The 13240-nt window shown below is 32.7% G+C and overlaps 1 protein-coding gene across 1 annotated transcript; it reads right to left on the reverse strand.

Annotated features, from left to right (window-relative positions):
• Positions 1 to 2662: 2662 nt before the first annotated feature.
• LOC136201334 (uncharacterized) lies at positions 2663 to 9764 on the reverse strand. The gene is made up of 10 exons (XM_065991986.1): positions 9436 to 9764; positions 8804 to 8978; positions 8501 to 8659; positions 7139 to 7232; positions 5841 to 5911; positions 5458 to 5509; positions 4398 to 4446; positions 4149 to 4286; positions 3127 to 3246; positions 2663 to 3051 (listed from the first exon to the last, which is right to left on the reverse strand). The coding sequence occupies exons 1-10, from the start codon at positions 9633 to 9635 to the stop codon at positions 2916 to 2918; spliced, it is 1194 nt and encodes a 397-aa protein (XP_065848058.1). The 5' UTR covers positions 9636 to 9764; the 3' UTR covers positions 2663 to 2915.
• Positions 9765 to 13240: the final 3476 nt, after the last annotated feature.

A 13240-nucleotide genomic window follows, 5' to 3' on the forward strand; every position in this document is an offset into this window, starting at 1 on the left:
GCGTTTATAACGTTTTTTTTCATATTTTCATGTTTTTTTTTGTTTTTTTTGTTTTTTTCGTATTTTTCAAGTTTTCTTGTTTTTCGTGTTTGTTCACATTTTCGTACTTTTCGCATTTTGTCAAGTTTTTGTGTTATTCACGTTATTGTTTTTTTTTTGCATTTTTTCGTTTTAGTTTTTCGTTTTCTCGCATTTTCGTTTTTTCGCGTTTTTTTGTATTTTTCGCGTTTTGTTACTTTTTCGTGTTATTCACGTTTTTTCATGTTTTTCGTATTTTTTCACGTTTTCTTGTTATTCACGTTATTGTTTTTTTTTTTTGCATTTTTTCGTTTTTTTCGCATTTTCACGTTTTAGTTTTTCCTTTTTTCGCGTTTTTATATTTTTCGCATTTTGTTACTTTTTTGTGTTATTCACGTTTTTTTATGGTTTTCGTATTTTTTCATGTTTTCATGTTTTTTATGTTTTCTTGTTTTGTTTGCGTTTTTGCATTTTCATGTTTATCATATTTTTCACTTTTTGTGTTTTAGCATTTTTCGTGTTTTTCGTATTTTTCACGTTTTGGTATATTTAGTATTTTGTCACTTTTTCGCGTTATTCATATTTTGTGTTTTTTCGTGAGTTTACTTTTTTTTTTGCATTTGTTGACGTTTTTCATGTTTTTTGCATTTTTTTTCATTTTCACGTTTTCCGTGTTTCACAATTTTTGTATTTTTATATTTTTTAATTTTTTTCTTAATTTTCCATTTTTCAAGTTTTTTTATGATATAAATTATAGATTCGTCAAAATTTATAGGATTTAAGAAATTCGCTAGAGAGAAAATTGAAGATTTAATGGAAGAAATTTTGTAAATTACAAAATACAATATTAAAAATAAGCTATTCCTTAGCTAAATTAAAGAATAACTATTCCATGAAAACAATGAATAGGAATTCCATGGAATAGCTATTCCATCCAAAAAATTCAACAAAAAGTGGAATAACTATTCTTTAAGAATATCTATTCTATTCTTTCTCTATTCCGCGAACCAAACAAGCTAAATGTTTTATCATTTTTAGGATAAAAGTTATTTTTCTCATTTTAAAATTTATTTGACTCAACAAAAAGACCAAATAGTTAGACAGAAATCAAATGTTTTGCTTTCCAAGAGTCTAAAACCAATTTTTTTTCTTTTTTCTTTTCCTGCTAAAATGCTTATTTGGTAAATCAAAACTGTTTTCCTCTGCTTTTAATTTGCAAATTTTCATAAAAGTACCGGTCACAATTTAAATGACTTTCAATATAATTGAATATATATTTTTTTCTTTGACTTTCATAACTTTTATGGTATATTTTACTAAACATCTAAAAGCATTTCTAACATATTTTAGTCCACTTTTTAAAAATAATATAAACTATTGATTTTTAGTGATTTAAGAGGTGACTAATATTTATCATCCCTAATAATACATATTAATAGTGAAAGGAAATAGGATACTCAATAATAAATTATCAATAAAAAGTAAAATAAGAAGTTATTATAGGAACTCCTCGATAATAGAAAGAATAAAAAGATTCTTAATAATTTGAGGAGTCATTAAGAAGCTGTTGGAAATGTTTTTGTACATTATTTCCACTTCAATTTCCCTCACAGCTAGGGCTGTAATCTAGCCGAGCCCAGCTTTAGCTTGGTCAGGTTCGGCTGGTTAGAAAATTGATGAGACCAAGCTCGAATTTGAGTTCAATATTTTGCTCACGAGCTTATTTCCAAACTTTGCTCGCGAACAACTCGTTAATTCAGTTTATGAACTTCAGTCGATTTAAAATTTCTTTAACACAAAGCTATATAGTTTTGATACCTATAAAACTAAATTTTACACAAAACTACAATTGATTTATATTTCCCCTTTACATAAATATTATGGGTTAAATGCATCATTAGTCACTGAACTTACATGTTTATCTCAAAATGATCACTCAACTTCAATTTGTCTCAATAAAATCACTCAACTTTGAGTTTTGTCTCAATTAGGTCACTTTGGCGATTTCAGTGATTAAAAAGCATCGAAATGATGACATATACGCATGAGTCAACTCAAATCCCTGACCAAAACGACACATGACATCCACATATACATCACATGGCAGTTATTTTCATGAAAAAAAAAACAAAATTTTGGTTTTTTTTTCATAAAAATAACCGACACGTGGATGTCATATGTCGCTTTGGTTCGAGATCTGAGTTAACTCATCTGACATGTCACCTACGTTATCATTTCGATGCTTTTTAATTACTGAAATCGTCAAAGTGACCTAATTGAGACAAAACTCAAAGTTGAGTGATTTTGAGACAATCATGTAAGTTTAGTGACCAATGGTGCATTTAACCACCTTATTATATCTATTGATAATTTGTTCCACATTTCACGTAAAAACCGGAAAAAACATGAAAAACAAAAAAATCTGAAAACTTGAATAATAGTAAAAATGTGAAAAATTAGAAAACATGAAAAACGAAAAAAAAAAAAGTGAAAATGATAAAAATGTGAAACGTAAAAAAAGGTAAAAATTATGTTAACTATTTTTTTTTTTTTTTCGTTTTTCATGTTTGTACCGTTTTCACGTTTTCTTCACACTTTTTCGTTTTTCACATTTTTTCTTCAATAATATATATCAAACGGCACCTTAGGGTGTAACTGGAAATGCTTCACATACAAGAGGAGCTAGGATATGAGAATATAAGTTACACAATGGAAATGGATTATGTTCAGGAAATAGAAATACATCACCATGACAAATTTCAGAAATTCTTTCTGATAAAAAAAAAAAAGAAGCATTTTCGTTGTTCCTAGCATCGAAACTTAGCTCTTCCTTTCTAGTGCAACCTGTAGAAAAAGATCTAGAAAAGAAAAGAAAAATGATCGACGAAAATAGCAACTCATGCACATGCAGCAAGTTCAGCAACAATTTCACGTCGTCTTTCAACGAACATCTCCCGAAATAGCTCAAACTTGCCTTCCCTGATCGTGTCTCTTATTGATTCGAAGAATCGAAGGTAATGATGGGTGTTATGTCTGCAAAATGAAAACACAAATCATACCACCGTCGTCGTGATAATCATAATTGCAAAGCACAAAGATGATTCATACATTTCTAGGAGAATCTGAGCTAACATCTCATGGACATTGAGTAGATGATTGATGTAAGCCTTAGTATGATTCTGGCAAGTGTAGCAAGTACAGCTTGGAACAACTGGTGAAGTGTCTTTCCTGAAAGAAATTTACATTAATCCGCCATCAAAATGACGCAAAAGAATTTTTTTTAGAGGCAATAGATTAGTTCCTTTCTGAATTTTCACTAAAAGGTTACAGCAAATTATGTATAGGGCTGTAATCGAGCCGAGCCGAGCTTTGGCTTGCTCAGGCTTGGCTCGTCATAATTTAACGAGCTCGAGCTCAAATTTGTGTTTAAGCTCGGCTTGTTTAGAAGCTTGTGTGTTCACGAGCAAGCTCGTTTATCTTGTTCACAAGCTTAGCTTGCGAGTTGCTCAGTTATTTTGTTCACGAGTTTTGCAGTTAAGCATGTTCATGAACAAACTCATTGATTGTGTTCACGAATGAAATAATATCAAATAAAACAGTAGCATGTTTAACAAATGAAATAATAGAGTTTTATATACATAAACATTAAAAATCTCCTTTTAATCATTAAATAAAGAATAGTGCGAAGAGAGGGATGTGGAAATGAAAAGAGGAATGGAAGCCGGAGAAGTGAATCCTAAATCCCTTCCCCATCCTCTAACCTAATTTATATTTTACTATTATATCAAATAAAAGAATTTTGGAACAGGCTATATATCAAATTAAAATTATTAAATATAAATAATATTTGATATTATTCACGAGCTTCTATCGAGCTTGTTCACTAGCCTCTATCGAGGCTGTTCATGAACATTATAGTCGAGCTTGTTCATGAACTGGTTCACGAGTCTATAACCGAGCCTGCTCACGAGTTTTCGAGCCGAGCTTTGTCGTGCTCAAGCTCGGCTCGTTTACAAATCGAGACTCTAAATCGTGTTCGCGAGTGGCTCGTTTATAAATCAAGCCGACTCGAGCTGACCACCGAACCGCTCATGAGCAACAGAAAAGAGGACAGGACTAGGCATCTTTACCTGTAAATCGTTGCTCTCAAATTAATCTTTGTCTGGTCCATTCCCATATTGGTTGACTGGAAAGAATATGCGTTTGTTTCAGTACTTGCCATAGGAAAGGTGAGAGCAAAACCTCCGAGTGTAAGATGATAAATATACCTGTAACAAGTAGAAGAAAGAAAGAAAAATGTAAATCCTGTCGACTTTCTGAGATAGATTAAGGAGAGAAAGGAAGTCGGGGAAGTAGGAAATTATGAACTGAATTCATACGATGAGTCGAAAAGGTCAATGCCAGCAGCAACACCCTGCAACACCTCCTCTGCAGACAAAGAAAAGGAATATGTTCGTTACTAAGACCATATAAACCAGCAATGATAATAAACAATGAGTAGGTAACCAAGCTCGGCCACTTCATATGAACACACAGAAAAGAAAAGTAAATAAAATCAATTTCAGAAACCAATTAGGTCCTTGAAATTATATGTCAAGGTGAATTCAGATAAGCTAGCATGTTACTTAACCCATTAGAAAAGGGACAACAGTGCTATGGTTGCAAATTCTGTTCGCACTCGTGGCCATATTGTCAGTTGTCAGAAATTAATATGAAGTGGACCTTTAACTATTAGCTTGAGCTTTTAGTTCAATTGGTTTCATGACATGGTATCACAATCTCCTTAATCAAGTGGTCAAGGGTTCGAATCCTGGCAACCTCATTTGTTGATTAAACTGTAGGGCATGGTAATACTGGCTAACCGAATTCAGAAAAATTAGTAGTTAATGATGCGCTAGGAAACATAAATTTTTACCTATTTTTGCTTAGAATATCTTCGAAAAGGAAGGAATATAAGAGCAGACAAAGAAACTAGAGATATTCTAATTCATGGAGGCAGTGATGCAGTCTTAGCACTTGCAATCACACAGAGATCAATAACAAACTAGAGTTAAATTGAAACCCACTTCAGAACATTGTTTTTCCTACAGGAATCTACAACTTCCATGAACAACCTTTGTGAAACCTTCAAAAAATCTGAATATACAACTTACATGCTAAGCCTTCATAAAAAGTGCAGGCCGAAATGCAAAGTTGAACCTCGAAACCACAGTATTAATTTTTGAAATAGAGATGAAAATTCTGACTTGAAGTGAGGACCATTTATCAATCACATCTAATCACAAGAAGGGCCGAGTTTTTACTATGGCAAGATTCAAATTTTCACTGATTTTGACAGTTTTCTGAGAGGGGAATAAGCAATCTACAATATCAAGTTAATGGGCCATCACCAGTGAGCAAAAAACATTTGATAAGTATCTATCTAGAGTCAACTTTTACCTGGTAATCCAAGTCCACATACAAGGCGCGGTTTTTCCTCTGGTAGATTTTCCTGAGAATTGCATAAATCAGTATGCGTTAGAACCAGACCATATTAACCTAGAAATACACTGTTGATGCAACAAAAATATCTCCAACATAATTTCCTTGAATTCGCCTGTCCATCAGGCCCCGTCATGGTGGTATTAGTCATATTCCTATACCACAAACTCGAAAAATAGGACATCCATATAGCTCCCAATTTAGAAAAACAATAAATAAAAAATTAGTTGCAATCAAGGGATGCGGGTTGAATTCACATTCATTTGGTTAGTATCTTCCTATTTAAGTGCATTTTGCAACCACGGGAATCAGTGATTTCGGTTAGAGGCTTAGCATCTTACAGTTACAGCATCAAGCAAGGCAGGACGCTTATCCATGCTCTCTCCAAGTCCAAATCCTCCAATCCAATAACCTGAAGAAAGTGTATCCAGATCACTTTGCCAAGATGAAAAACAGAAGGAAAATCATATTTCAATTCCTAAAGTTTAACCATTGCCAAAGGCCCTATTGCAATTCATATTATGCTTTCACAAGACCTCTCCAAGTCTGTTTGGACTACAGAACCAGAACTTAAGTTTGCAATCGTAAAGCCAATTCCAGAAATCATAGAATTAGAATCAGGCTAGAAATGCAATTTTGATGTAGTATACTTCAATACGAATCTCGACCATTATTCTTATTATGCAAACATTCCTCATAATCAAGCAAGGACCTCTTTTCTAACAAAGGCAAGAATCTATAGACAAAAATTACATAAGTCCAACAAAAGAAGGAAGATCATTATAGTAGAAAACAGAACAACGAATCATGCCCATTGACTTTAACTGCTAGCAGAAGACAAATAAGTCAAAATAGAAGGGAGAAAGTAAAAGAAAATGTGTGATTAGGTATCAACCAGAAGAACTGATAAAAATGGAGAACTGCTCAACACTGGGGATGAGGAGAGAATATGAGATTGTAAAGCATATAGATAGAAAGATATTGGGTTTAAATTGAGAGTGGAAATTGCAAATGTTAATTGCAGTCAATTATCTCTACTGTCTCAGTTTCCAGTCATTGCTAATGAACATTGACAAGGTGAAAGTTGTTCTTGGTCAACAGTCATTGGTTGACTGTTGTTGAATTATAAATGATGTGGCCATCAAAGCTTGTAATTAAATTTTAGGGTCCAAATTAAAATTTATTAGAGCAGTCTGTATCTAATTTTTCAAATCCGCGGAAATGGATCAGGTTTTGCAATTGTAACTCTCAAAACACACACAAAAAATTCCAACTGGCAAGTCCAATTGCAGTTCAAAGAAAATGTTTTGATGCAACCGAAATTCAAAGAGAACATATTATTTAGGAAAGGTAGGAAAGGTAAGAAAGGTGCAATTTATGGTGGATGGGCTATTGTTGGGAATTTGGTATTTCTGAGAGAATGAAGACACATGGAGAATGGTTGACAAAGTGCATCCTATCTCTCACATTCTAACAAAGGTAGTACTAGTAGAACTTGGTTTACTTACTATTGTGAACTAGTTAGGAAGAAAACCCCCGAAAGAGGGAACATAATCGCATATTGCATCTGCATTTTCCAGTTCCCCATGCATATTTCAATTGAATACATGCGTGTAAAGCAACAATCTGGAGATAATACCTGATACATTTCTCTTAGCTATTTCTTGTGCACATCTTTTGCGTTCATCTATATCAGATCCTCCAACAACAGCTCCAAAAACAGCTCCATCTGCCTAGTTTAATAGTCAATGCATGGCCAATATGTATTACCAAAAAAATGGCCATTACCAGGTTCAACATTTAATATTCAAATTACATTGAAAAGTAAAAGCATGCAATAACCGTTTCAAAAGTTATCTTATAATAACAAAGAAAATAATAATGATAAAGCATGAGTTTTGGCCATAAAGCAACTTAAAAGAAAAAGAAAACAAAATCAGCCGAAACACGTATTATCCAGTTTATAGACTATAAATTAAGACACCCTCCCTCGTCCATATATGGTGTTAGATCCCTGATTGTAAATGGCACCAATAGATTGGACCCAATCAATTGGTGCCAGGTAACTTAATCAAATACAACTATGCATAAGGCAGATCACAACAAATCAATGGACCCTAAGGATAAAAAATTAGCACAATGCTCTACAAGGATTAGAAAGTACTGAATATAATCATAGTTGTCAAAACGAGATTCGACTCGTGAATCGAAATCCACATTTTGTGAATTGTGACTTGTGAATCGTAAGATTCAGTTCAAATTCATAATATTATAGAAAATAAAATATTTACCATGTTGAACTCAAAATATTATCAAATATTAGTCTAGAAATGCAATTTTAGTGTCAAAAAAGAAATCATATCAACCAAGTACTTACAATTCAAATCTAATGCAAATGCAATCCTAATAAAACTAATTCACAAATCGGACTCTGTTTAATAACTTAGTGGAGATGGAGTTGATAATGATGGAATTAAACTAGTTTGAGTTGATAACTTGCTAAATAACAATCGGACTAGAGGATAGTGGATTTAGTAGTTAGTGTTGTTGAAGTTTTTGATGAACATTGATGAAGATCCGAATCGAAATAGAGCTGAATCGAATCGTATGATTCGAATCGCGAATCATAAGACTTTGTTACAATTTAGATTCACCTATAGATTCAACTCGAAATAGAGCTGAATCGAATCGTACAATTCAAATCGTGAATCGTAAGATTCTAACAACAGTGAATATAATTGATATGCAATCTACATGCTGATTGCAAAATGGAGTGCAAAAACATGCTGTCATTAAATACATCATCGTTGGTTATATACTATGAACTATATAAGTCAACTTACAAAGTCTTAATCATCTATATATTTAACAATGCAGAATGTCTGCTTATTAAGAATCCAGATGACAACTTATCATGGCTAAAAACACAAACCATCCAACAACGGAAGAACCTTACATTCTCTAGATGGAAAGCTATAAAGAGAATATGTATGGTTCTCACCGGACTATGTGCAATGCATTCATCAACCCATTTTACAGTTCGATCCACTGACGTCGTGTTCCTCTTTGCAGACACCCAAGCAGGTACTTCATCTGCCAAGGTAGCCCAAATGTTTGGCCTCATGGAAGAAATCATTTGCATGTATTGTGTAGGTCTCATCTGTAATATGTTCAATATGGAATCGTTCATAAAGCAATCCCTCCCATAGATGAAATTTGAAAAAGAAGAGAAAAAGACGAGCAGAGATGAGGGGATGAGAGGCTCTGTAACATTTGATATTAGAAATTAAGTCAGATGAATTACCAAACATCTTCCACAAGGAGTCTCAAAAGATGCTCCATTTTTATTTGTGCTAACACTTTCTGGAAGACATTGAACGGAATCCCTCGGCACAGCAACAAATGCGTATTCATTTAATCCAACAAGTTTATGGATTCCTCCAATGTTTGATATCGTGTTCACTGAAATGCCCTCCAAGCTTCAGAATGCATATATGGCGCAAAGATCATCAGATAAACTAAATCAAAATTAAAAAAAATTGCATGCTATTCACCATTCACTTAAACAAACCATAATCCATATGCCATTCACCATTGAATCCAAAGTTGTATGCTCTCCAAACATTATGTTTAATTTTCAGTAAACGATAGATAAAAAAAAAAAAAATTGGCAAAAATTGGAATACCATAGGCAAGCAACTAATTACCTGTCTCATTCTATTTCTAAAAGTGTAAAACATATGAAAACATTACATAACTTTAAGCTGAACTGAAGGAATTTGCTTAAACGGGCCATGAGGCAACTTTATTCGTGTTATATTTGTTGTGATAGCACAGTGCTCTCACAAACCATATAACAAACACCTTTTGTGCATAGAATCAAGTGCTGCAGTTTGTAAAAGCATACAGAAAAGAGGATAAAATTGAAAAACTCACAAGTGAAGAGGACTAAATTGGAGGAGAAGCGAGTCAGGGTAAGGAAGAGAAGGAAGAAGGTCAGGGGAAATAAAACAGGGAAGGCCTTTACGAGTAGAAAGGAGAAGAGCAGGAGTTTCAATTGGGGAAGGACAGTTCCCTAGCTGAAGTAGCCCAGTCCGAGCCTTGCCGTTGCTCCATGTTTTCACCGAGAACTTCATGTTCTCGCCTCCTTTGCCTTGCTGCTGCTGCTGCTGCTGCTGCTTTGGCCGGCCGTCTCCTGAGTCCTGAAGTTGTGTTTGATTTTGTTAAGTCTCTAAAGTCTAAATTAAGAAGAGTTAAACCATTTACTAGTGACAATGTTCTTACATATTATATAATTTATATTATAGTAGTGACAATGCTTTTAGGTATTTGCATTGGTGCAGTCAACCAAACCTCATGTGTGAGTGGAGGTGTAAACGAATCGAGCCGCTCATGAATGATTTAGTGTTCGGCTTGATCATGTTTGGCTCGATTTATAAATGAGCCGAGTTTGAGCACGACAAAGCTCACGAGCAAGCTCGATTATAGGTTTATAAATAAACTCATGAGCAAGTTTGATTATATTTGTTCATGACATACTTGGTTCGATTATTTTTTTTGAGTGGTAATGTATCATTTACCTCCTGAACTTTCAAAGTGTCCCAGTAGCTCCTCAACTTGTATAAAATGTCTCATTGAAATTGTGTAAAACGTAATCAATTAATCACTCGGTTGCAAAACAAATAAATTGTATGAGGAAAACGTGTTGCACGCGCCTTAAAATGTTATTACATAATTCACAAAATAGATTAAAAAACAAGTTATTACTTTCTCAACCGTAAAACTTGTCTTCAGTGGCGGAGCCAGGATTTCATATATGGAGGGGCTAATTTTAGCCATACGGTTTAGAGTAATTTTCTAATGTCCAGCCCGGGCTGGACAAATTTTTTTTTGCTCTCCAGCATAAATTGTTTCGTTTTAGTGCATATACATATTTAATTTTCTAAAATTTAACGCTAATTTCCTAAATTAAAACTCCTAAATAAATATATTATTCTTTATTTGAATATTTACATTGGTATTTTGATTAAAGAAAAAATGACAATTAATTAATAATAATGATGGAAAAATAATTAAATTAGATAATAATATTGATATTTTAATTTAAGGAAAAAAAGTATAATTAAATAAAAAACAATGATGAAAAAAAACTAATATTCACATTATACAATAGAAAAAAAAGAGAAAAAATATGGAATATATTTAGATAAAAACTGAGTACATTACAAAATAGGAAAAAAAGAAAAAAAAATGAAGAGTAGAGTGCTCCAACCCGGGCTTATCATGATAACCAAGAAATTATTAGATAACACCTAAACCGATAGTGCAAATCCAAATTTATGTTACATGATCACAGCCTAAAATATAAGTACTATACAGGATTGAACCACTATTCCTTAAGGGTAGTGCCGGAGTCTGGGAGGCTGGAGCTCCTCTAGGCTTCGGGCTGTCTCCGCCCCTGCTTGTCTTCTCTAATATTAAAACCGTATACCCCGATCTTTGTCGTTCTAATTTTTTTTACATGCGGGCAATATATCTTCTGCATTTAACTTGCATTGTTGCAACTGAGTGATTAATTGATTACATTTTACGCAAGTCAAGGGCTAGCTCGGCATTCTATGCAAGTTGATGAGGCTATCGGAACACTTTGAAAAATCAGGGACCAATCAAGCTTTTTGGACAAGTTCAAGGAGCAAATGATGTATTAAGCCTTTTTTTAATAATAATATTTAGGGTTAAATGCACCATTGGTCACTAAACTTACATGGTTGTCTCAAAATGGTCACCCAACTTCAATTTGTCTCAATAAAATCATTCAACTTTGAGTTTTGTTTCAATTAGGTCACTCTGACGATTTCAGTGATTAAAAAGCATCGAAATGATAACGTAGGTGACATGTCAGATGAGTTAACTCAGATCTCGAACCGAAGCGACATTTGACATCCACGTGTCGGTTATTTTTATGAAAAAAAACTAAATTTTGTTTTTTTTCATGAAAATAACCGACATGTGATAGCCATGTGATGTATATGTGGATGTCATGTGTCGTTTTGGTCAGAGATTTGAGTTGACTCATGCGTATATATCATATATGTCATCATTTCGATGCTTTTTAATCACTGAAATCGCCAAAGTGACCTAATTGAGTCACAACTCAAAGTTGAGTGATTTTATTGAGACAAATTGAAGTTGAGTGGCCATTTTGAGATAAACATGTAAGTTCAGTGACTAATGATGCATTTAACCCTATAATAAGGTTAATTTGGGAATCAAAGAAAATATGAATAATGGAATAACTATTCCTAGGTTAAGCCTTATCTTTTATTTTGGATACATTAAACCCTTGATAATTTATTTTTAGTTTCATTAAGCCATTGATCACCAAATTAATAAGTTGTGAATATCTAATTCTGTTAAAAATACGTTATTGACATCAATTGTATTTGAAATTATTAAAAAAAATATATATTTTACAGTTTTAATTAAGGTTTTTAAAGTTTTCCTTTAGCCACATTACACATCCAAAACTGCTACCAAACAGTGAAAAAATATAAATTTCGAATGCATGTGCAATGAATAACTGTCTGTTAAACGAATTTTATATTCAAACTTACCTTTTTTGGTCATTAATGGCTTAATGAGACCAAAAATAAATAATCAGGGACTTAATGCATCTAAATAAAAGATCAAAGACTTAATAAACTAAAAAATGAAACATCAGGGACCTAATGATGCTTTTTGCCTAAAACAAAATAGGAAAAAAAAACATTATTAGGTTCCTGAACTTTCATTTTTTTGGTTTATTAAGTCTTTAATTTTTTATTTGGATATTAAACCCTTGACGTTTTCACGTTTTTTCATTTTCCTATTTTTTTTCAAGTATTTTTTTCTATTTTTCAAGTTTTGGTTGGTTTATTATTTTTTAAATTTTTAAATTTTCAAGTTTTTTCGTGTTTTCACTTTTTTCGTTGTTTCACGTTTTTTACATTTTTCACCGTTTTTGTGGTTTTCATGTTTTAAAAAAATCACTTTTTTCGTTTTTATATTTTTACCACTTTTCATGGTTTTATTTTTACCGTTTTCACGTTTTCCTGTTTTCTATTTTTACCCTTTTCACTCTTTTTCTTAAATAATATATATTAAGTAGTTGAAGAATTGATGGTAATATTTAAATTTAAAATAAATAAGAAATTGCACTTGAGACTAATATTATCATTTTAGATTATAAAACTAGATATTTTATTTTATTTCATTCTATCAGCTAAATATAAGAATAGTTATTTTTAAAGAATAACTATTTTATTATTTTTCATATATTCTTTTGTAATATTTATTTTATTTCAATACATGAACCAAACCTAGTTTAGAAGTGCAAAAGCATATAGGTGTCTACACTTTCTTCTTCCCATTTACTCTTCTTCTCCAACTTTCCGCCACCGTCACCGTCTCGCTTCCTTCTTTGTTCAGGTTCCCTTAAAGGAGGAAGAAGGAAGCTTGTCTTCCTTCTTCCTCATCCCATTTATGTTTTAGTCTTTGTTTTTTTAGCTTCAATTTTATCTTTTATTCCTAGTTTGAAGTCCATATACTTTCTCGAATCTCTTTTCCGTCAGATATATACCTGTTAGCTATACTTTTATCGTTTATTCTTTTTTTTCGGTATTAGCAAGAGCGGAAAAGGTTCATCTTGTCCGCAGATCTATAGATCTGCGTGGTTGCAAAAAAAGAAAAGACTCAGATGCGA

The sequence above is a fragment of the Euphorbia lathyris genome, chromosome 7 (assembly GCF_963576675.1).
Source record: "Euphorbia lathyris chromosome 7, ddEupLath1.1, whole genome shotgun sequence".
Taxonomy (NCBI): domain Eukaryota; kingdom Viridiplantae; phylum Streptophyta; class Magnoliopsida; order Malpighiales; family Euphorbiaceae; genus Euphorbia; species Euphorbia lathyris.